This window comes from Myotis lucifugus, unplaced genomic scaffold, assembly GCF_000147115.1.
Source record: "Myotis lucifugus unplaced genomic scaffold, Myoluc2.0 scaffold_3, whole genome shotgun sequence".
In the NCBI taxonomy this organism is placed as follows: Eukaryota; Metazoa; Chordata; class Mammalia; order Chiroptera; family Vespertilionidae; genus Myotis; species Myotis lucifugus.
Window position 1 is genome coordinate 8,142,229 of NW_005871051.1, and position 8,785 is coordinate 8,151,013.

The window sequence follows — 8,785 nt, forward strand, 5'->3', positions numbered from 1 at the left end:
AGTTGGTAAACTATTGCCCATGGGCCAAACCCAGCCTCTACCTGTTTTAGTAAATTATGTGTTTGTTTTGTAAGTTGAGGTATAATTCACATTGCAAATAATATTTTATTGGAACACAACTGTATTCACTCATTTGCGTATTTTCTGTGGCTGCCTTCACCCTACACAAGCAGAGTTAAGTAGTGGGAACAGCAATCATAGGGCCTGCAAAGCCTAATGTATTTACTGTCTGGCCCTTTACAGGAAAAGTTTGCCAGTTCCTGGGGTATTGCAATAGTCTCCTCCCTGGTTTTCCTGGTTATATCTTATACCTCCCTGAACCCATCCTCCCCATTCCTCTTCCTGTGTGAGGGGGAATTTCTCAAAAATGTGAATTCAGTCATGCCAGTTTGCTCCTTAAGGTGCATTGGCTCTCACTCCTAAAAACATCAGCTTCCGTCTGTGGTTGACCCCTGCACTGGCCTTGTCCTCTGGCCTTACTGAATGCTTTCTGCTCTTTCCAGCCTTGGCACATGCTGTTCTTTTTGTCTGAACACCCACCCCTTGCCTTTGTCCTCAGTAATAAGCCCAGGCTTTACTTTCTCCAAGAAGCCTTTTCTGGCTTCCACAGGCCAAACCGATGGCTCCTCTACAGCTTGTGCATACCTCAAATCCAGCATTGATCCACTCTCTCCCGACCGAGGGGTTAGCTGTCTGCCCCTGTCGCTGCGGCGAGTTACTCTCAAGGGCAGGAGCATACATTTTTCACTTTTGTATCTCCAGTGTCCAGTCTGGGATCCAGCCCTTAGCACATGCCCATTAGGTTGCTATTGCCTGCTGGCATTTCAGCTGGGATGTGAGGGCTTAAGGTGCTAGGGGAGGACAGCAAAAAGCCAGGTCAGGGGAGGAGCTGACACCTTAGCTAACTCCTAGAGGATGGGAAGGAGGATAAACAAGATAAAGGGAGAAAAAAAGGCAGTGATGAGGCGTGTTGGAGACAAGCAGAGGAAGGAGACATGTGAGGGAATGCTGGGAGACAGGGTAAAAAAGGAGGCATTCGATGCCTACGTACTCTAGAGCCCCCTCTGCTGTGCGGAGGTGTGTGCACAGTGGGGAATGTGAAGGGCTGGGGCCGGCAACACCACATTCCACGTTGTCACTGTCTGTTTGCCTGCCAGCCTTCTACCAGTCTCTTAAAGCACTGACTCTGTTTTTATCTTGTCATTATTCAATCCTCGGTGTACACACTTTCTGGAATATCATGGATGTGCAATAACTATTTCTTTCATCATTGACATCTGTGACAATGCCCCAGTTTTAAGGAAGGTCCTCAGGGCTCAGTATTTATTCTCTTAGAAGATGAACATGTGTCCTGTCTAATAAGTTGAAGAACTCCAGTCATATTTAACCTTGGTTCTTGGATTTTCTGCTTAAAAAACATCCCATTAAAAAAAACAACGTCTGTCCTCTTATGGAAGGTTTGAATCTCTGGGACTTTTTCTGGACCTTCTCCAACTCTGGTTCCTCTTTGTTGAGTGAAGGCTTTCCAGGGCACCTGAGTTCTTTCCTAATCTGTAAAACCAGAGGCAGAGCAGTTTATTTTTTATTTTTTTGTGATTTTGGTATTTTCTCTCAAAGAAATGCTAAATGGAGCTTGGAGAAATGGTGCCTCCCAGGTAGGATGCAGAGCTTTTCTTGATGATGTCTCCAGACTAACTCTGCCCTTAGCTTAAGGGCGGGCAGCATGGCAATTTCGGGGTATCACTGAAATGTGCTGGATGCTAACAGGTGCCTAGACAATTGGATACCATTGGGATCCAGGGGGACGCCTGCACTCCAGGAAATTTTCCAAGTCTCCACTGAGTTATCCTCAAAGCGAAGAAAAAGCTTCAGTTTCAAAGTGAGTGCATTTTTTTCCATCCATCGATTGGCTTGTTTTGTTCAGTTTTACTTTGAGTGTTTGAGGTTATGTTTCGACGTAACAGCTAAACCCACGGCTTCCTTTCTCGTAAAACCAAAACAAAAAGCCGTCTTTTATTCAGATGCCCTCTACTTGTACTGAATGGTGAAGACTTCTACCTCAATACAAGCCCGCTATATAAAGTCCGTGATTCTGTGTGGGTTCAAACACATTTCAAAGCTTCGGGATCTCGACAGGTTTCGCTCAGCTTCCTGAAGCCCGAGCTCCGCTCCCGCAGCGCCATGGCCGGCTTGGGGTTCCAGAGGCGCGGGGCTCCCGGCGACCTGCCTCGCAGGACCTGGCCCTGCACCGCGCTCTTTTCTCTGCTTTTCATCCCTGTCTTCTCCAAAGGTGAGTGAGCACAAAGGTGGAGGAGGTGTTTCTCCCACCGGGTTTCATTTCTCTCAGCAGTCGAGGGCAGTGATTTCTAGCAAAGCCAGAAGCCACAGGTACCACAGAGCCTCCAAGCTGGGGAGGGCGCAGCGGGTCGCAGAGCCAGGCACCGAGGAGAGGGTGAGGAAGTACCTCTGAGTTGGGTTTTCAGGCACTTCGGTAAGACTGCAGGCAAATACTGTAAAGTGAATGAAGCGACTTAAGAGAGAAAAGATATCCGCAGTCCTGGACACATCTGAGCTTGGAATCAGGACAAGCTCAGGATTTTTCTTAAAACACACACACACACACACACGCACACACACACACACACACACACACACACACACACACACCACTAATTGGAGCAAATCATGGAAAGTTTCTTCCCTGCCCGACTCAAGGTCTTAAGGTCCTCAAATTCAATCTTATAAACCAATTAGCCAGCTTGTTTAAAATGTAAGCCTTCTTTACTCTTATTCAGGATTTTAAGGTCCTCTGAATCAACTCTGTAAACTATTTAGCTAATTTAAGAATGAAAGCAGCTTGAAATTGTAAAACAGAGAAAGGAAGCAAGCCATCAGTCCTGCATAAGACACTTAAGAACTACCTGAGCTACCTGTGGACTTCCGAAGCAGATTCTCCAGTTTTCAGATGAAATAAAGCTCATTAGAGGCTGAAACCAGGTTTGTTACCTGGTGTAGAATGATGAGCATTCCCACTGAATTTCCATCTTATCTCTCGCTAGACCTTCTTGCGAAGAAACTATGAGTTTGTATACAGTGTAGTCAAAGATGTTTAACGATTTAATTTTTACTGAATTAGAAATACTCAGATGCCTTTTATTATTTCACATTAAAGATTAAATACCCTTAGAAATATTCAAATTTCCTTTTTAGGGCATTTATCTCAAACTGTAACTGAAATCTTCCCATGGTGGACACTGGGAGATTGAATGTGACCAGACTTAGTAGTGATCATTGGGAGCTTGCCTGGGGTGGTCTTCTTTAGGCTTAGAGTCAACTCAATAATGATTATTGAGTGTCCATTTGGGCAGGATGTAATGGCTGCTCTCAAGACATAAGCTGGAGGAGGTGTTATTAGTGCACAAAAAAAGTTTAATGCAGGGCAGAACTTAATTTCTGTAATCAAGTTATAGCCCTGCAGAGGGTGTTCAGAGGGCATCTCTGACAGACAAAGATGAGGGCTGAGGAAGAAGACTATTGTCTAATCAAGGCTGCTGGATTAACTATGGCAATGGCGGCTGCTGCTATATTGCTGTCTCTTCTGAGGACGGATGTTGTCCAGTACAAGTTCCTGGGGAAAAAGACGAGCACCTTCAATATAGAGTAATGTATACACAGGAAGAGGTGTCCTGGAATCTCAGACTGTAATGATAGTTTGGGATTAGATCATGAAGGTTATTTACATTATTTGTTTTTGCAGTAAGTGGTGTGCAAGCATCAAAAAGTTTGGACAGAACACTGGCCAGTGCGGCTCAGTTAGTTGGGAATTGTCCATGCGTGCACTGACAGGTTGCTGGTTCAATTCCCAGTCAGGGCACATGCCCGGATTGAGAGATCCCCAGTAAGAGGTGTGCAGGAGGCAGCTGATCAATGTTTTTCTCTCTCTCCCTCTCCCTTCCTCTCTCTCTTTCAAAACAAAACAATAAAAAAATCTTTTTAAAAAGTTTGAATAGAATGAGTGACATGATGGTTCAATCCAAGTTTTGGATGTCATTGTATGATTGCCTGGAGAGCTGGCCTTGCTTATCCTGTAGAAACCAGAGAGAAAAAGAGCAGAGCACCCTGTGAGGACGCTCAAGTGAGGAGAGAGGGAGGCGGAAGATGCGGTGGCAGTGGCAGGGAAAGCCCACAGAAGTTAACAGCAGGGATGCCTCAGCCTGGAGAGGAAACGACCCGGTGCCCTCTTGCTCTGTGGCTTTCTTCATCTACAAGCTTCCCTCATTCTATGATAATAATGTCAGGGAAGGGGGTGTCCGATTCAGTGAACCAACTTGCAGCTACTCATGGGTAATAGAGGTATAGGGTCAGGGAAATGTAGGCAAAAGTTTTTGAGGGATGCTTAAAGATATAAGGCAATATTCTGTACCTCAGCCTCCAAAATTTTCTCTAGTACTCTGAACTATATTTCCTCTAGTTGCATTATAATCTTAGAATACCAGAGTTGGAAGGCACTCTGATACTATCTAACCATTCCCCTTTTCCTACATGTGAGGGAAAGTGAAGTCCATAGGGAGGCATAACAAATCATATATTTCATGGAAGAGCCAGGTCTTCTGTTTGTCACATCAGTGTTCTTTCTGGCACAACCAACTGCCTTAAAAAACTATTTTCCAATAAGAAACACCTTTTAAAAAATACTTATTTTTATTGATTTCAGAGAGGAAGGGAAAGGGAGAGAGAGATAAAAACATCAATGATGAGAGAGAATCATTGACTGGCTGCCTCTTACATGCCCCACATTGGGGATCGAGCTTGCAACCCAGGTATGTGCCCTTGACCGGAATGGGACCCTTCAGTCCCTGGGCCAACATAGGTATCCTGTCAATCCTCAGTCCTCTATTCACTGAGCCAAACCAGCCAGGGGCAATTAGAAATACCTTTGTGGAGAGTAGCTGGAAGATAGCTGAGAGATAGAGGGAAAGGTGGCAGGGCAGGGGGGAGTTGGAAAAGGGAAGGGATAGCGGGTGGTGATGGGCTGGTTTAAGGAGAAGAGGATAACTGAAAGCTAATGGGAGGGTGCCTATCAAAGATAAATCTTCTCTGGCTTTTACCTGGGCCTGGTGGTGGGTGAACACGGGTTCACAGAGTTCCTTTGGGTCTTCCATGTTAGGGATGCACGTGACCCAGCCTGCAGTGGTGCTGGCCAGCAGCCGGGGTGTAGCCAGCTTTGTGTGTGATTATGGATCTTCCGGCAAAGCTGAGGAGGTCCGGGTGACAGTGCTGCGGAAGGTGGGCAGCCAGATGACTGAAGTCTGCGCCACAACGTACATGGTGGAGAAGGAGTTGACCTTCCTAGATGATTCCACCTGCATTGGCTCTTCCAGTGGAAACAAAGTGAACCTCACCATCCAAGGGCTGACGGCCATGGACACGGGCCTCTACATCTGCAAGGTGGAGCTCATGTACCCACCTCCCTACTATGTGGGCATGGGCAATGGAACCCAGATTTATGTCATTGGTGAGCAAAGCCATATCACTACCCTAACACCTTTTGCACTGCTGTCTTCTTTGCATGAAAATAGATACGCTCCTTAATGTCAGCTGGTTCATGTATAGGATTGTGAAAATTCTCTTTAAGAGTTCTCTGGCATACTACCTGGTAGCCTTTTTGATAGTATGTGTGGCAACCCAAACAGCATTCTGACTATAAAATAAAATGGGTTGGAGAAGGTCTTCTTTCCATTGGCATGTTGGGGCACTCACTCTGGAATGATAACTATCATTCAGTTTACTCTTATGCCTTTGATATGCCACTCCTGGGGCAGTAGCCCCGAGTAGTTGGATTTAATCTATGGGTAGCAATATTATTAAGGTCTGGAAGCTCAAATTTCTTCAGTTTTTTATCAATGGAAGTAAGGCCCTACTGTTTAAAGAGTGGCTCAGGGAGGCTCTGCTTTTCTGTTGCAGATCCAGAACCATGCCCGGATTCCGATTTCCTCCTCTGGATCCTTGCAGCAGTTAGTTCGGGGTTATTTTTTTACAGTTTCCTCATCACAGCTGTTTCTTTGAGCAAAATGGTGAGTGTGATGCTGACAACGCACCAATTTGGCTGGGGATACCTTTAGTGATAGCAACTGACCAGATGATGCTTTTCGTTTTCTTGAGATGAAGCAATAGGTGAGGAAGGCGAAGGACAGTGGTAAAGAGCACACTAGAACCCAAGGCATTGGCCTTTGAGGTTTCAGGATGACTAATATTTTAGATGAGTGCATTTGACATCGAATGTTTGTGTGCTTCTGAAGAAGGTTTCAGTTTGAGTAACCTTTTGAACAACATGGGGCAGTTGTTTTGCTCTTTATCTTCATGACAATGTGCTTTGGTGAATAACCCTGAAACACAAGATTAAGTTGAGCAAAATGCTGCTAAAGAAGGCCATCCATCTGGATGAATTTCACTCTCTCCCTTAACGTCCCTCTACCTCACCAGGAAGCCATCTCTCTGTGAACCCAACTGTGCCTTCTTGGTCCACACTGTAGCTGTCCACATAACACCTCTCTAGGGCGCTCTGTTTCCCAGTCAGCTTAACTGGGAAACTTTGGGAAGTCTTGACCTCCCTTCTAGCCCAGCAAAAGTGAACCCCATTTTTTATTTACTACAATTTGTTGGTAGAAGAGAAGAAGGTATGGAATCTGACCCCCTATCAGGATTTTTTTCTGACAGTCATTTTCAGCCACCTCTGCCTAAGGCTGGCTTTGTCACACACTTCTCCCTTTCTTTCCTCCCTACTCCCTCTCTCTCTCTCCCTCCACCATTCTCTTTCTCTCCCTGCCTTCCTGTCTCCCTGCTTCCCCTTCCTTCCCCTCCCCTTTCTCTTTCTCTTAAAATCCTCTCTCAATCTCTTCTGTTGCTGTAGTTTCTTCCTACCTCTTTTGCTACAAATCACCTCACAGAATAGTATGCTGGACCTGGAGCTTAATTCACTAGATGATAAAAACTGGGAACTGATGCGGACAGAAAGAAAGTAATAAAAAGTAGATGAGGACTAGAAATGAGAAATACGGCTCTCAAACAGAATAACTAAAGTTCATTATCTTATCAAACTCGTTCCCCCACAGACAACATCCAGTCACTTACCATACACATTTGGGGTGTTTTTTTCTGAAGCTTTCTCAAAATCTTTTTCTTCTATCTTTCAGTCAGGGAAAAATAATTGCTATTTTGCATTCATAGCACAGAGTTATTTATCTAAACTGAATTTTAATGGCTCAATCAAGAAGATCTCCTGCGGCTTATAATTCAGTATGCTGTGAACATTCATTTTCCAACAGGGGAGGGACCCGATAGTTGTGGAGTCCTACCATGGTTAGAAGTGACTTCTGTATTCCTCAAGAATAACTACTGTTTCTTCTTGTGTTTGGCAGCTAAAGAAAAGAAGTCCTCTTACTACAGGGGTCTATGTGAAAATGCCCCCCACCGAGCCAGAATGTGAAAAGCAATTTCAGCCGTATTTTATTCCCATCAATTGAGAGACCATTACGAAGAAGGAAGACCATTTTCTGATTTCTAGGAGCTGAGGCAATTCCACCTTTTTGCTATCCAGTTATTTTCATTGATTTGTGTACTTTGGGGGGATTTCATCTCTCTTTAATGTAAAGCTGGATGCAGAACCCAATTAGGTATACTACAATTTAAAGCAAAGGAGCAGAAAAACAGAGCCAGGATGTTTCTGTCACATCAGATCCAATTTTAGTAAAAGCATCACTTGGGAGCAATATGCGGATGCAGCATTATGATGTCGAATCAAGGAAGTAAGTTAAGGGATGGTACAGTCCTGGGAAAGCAAAGGCTTTCCATGTGAGACGTTTCTAGCTGAAATGATGTTTTCAAGTTAAGTTTTTATGCTGTGGTATTTTTCCTAGCAAGTGTATAATTAAATGAATAGTTTAAGAATGCTCACATGGCTATATTTGAGCCGGTGATTCCAAGGGTTGTATTGTACCAATATGTATTTTTTATATGATAGTAATGTGCATGGGGGCCACACGTGCTTTTGTGTACTTGCTGATAGTTTGAATATAAACACTATATGGCAGTGTCTTCCCACCGTGAGTTCAGGGGAAGCTGGGTGAAGGGGCTCAGGACACTAATACACCAGATAGAATATAAGATCACCTTCTAACTAGCCTGGAAACTGGATACGGTCATAGCAGATTCTTGCGGACATGTTGGGCTGAATTGGTGTTGACATGTGCTTTGGGTTTTTATGCCAGCTCCTTTTAATGGTTTTCAAGGAAACCAGAGTTAACTTGATAGAACACCACTGTTGAGAAATGGCTCATTCTGGGAGTCCTATGGGTGTGAGCTTCAAGGGAGCTCCAGTTATACACACGGTTAATGCCATGGACAGAACAAAGAAGCAGGTAGCAGAACGGGGTGCATTAAGGGTTCTGAAAACTAACACTGTTGGTGTTTTTTAACTCAATATTTTCCATGAAAATGCAACAACATGTATAATATTTTTAATTAAATAAAATCTGTGGTGGTCGTTTTTCAGAGTTCTTATTTTCCTTGTAATTTGAGTATTGTGTTTGAATTTGCTTTTGATTGATTCATTCAGCAGTAGGTGGGGTCTCCAATATTAGAAAAACTGGGAACAAAATGAAAAAAAATCCCAAAGGGCAAATGCTTCATGAGTTAGCTATCTACCAGCCAATTACCTGTAAGCCATTCTTGGAAGAATTCAGCCTCTGTGCTTTTGATTTCTTCACAACTATTTGAGATATTAAGT

The 8,785-nt window shown here is 44.1% G+C and overlaps 1 protein-coding gene across 2 annotated transcripts; it reads left to right on the forward strand.

The window, feature by feature from the left end:
* The first annotated feature begins 2,072 nt into the window (after nt 1–2,072).
* On the forward strand, nt 2,073–7,579 carry CTLA4 (cytotoxic T-lymphocyte associated protein 4). Of its 2 annotated transcripts, XM_006082423.3 has the most exons (4): nt 2,073–2,290; nt 5,168–5,515; nt 5,965–6,074; nt 7,419–7,579. In XM_006082423.3, exons 1-4 carry the CDS (start codon nt 2,182–2,184, stop codon nt 7,521–7,523), a joined length of 672 nt encoding a protein of 223 aa, XP_006082485.1. In that variant the 5' UTR covers nt 2,073–2,181; the 3' UTR covers nt 7,524–7,579. The 2 variants fall into 2 exon arrangements, with proteins under 2 accessions (XP_006082485.1, XP_006082486.1); XM_006082424.3 differs by lacking the exon at nt 5,965–6,074 and having other exon boundaries at nt 2,182–2,290; nt 7,419–7,486.
* The last annotated feature ends 1,206 nt before the right edge of the window (nt 7,580–8,785 follow it).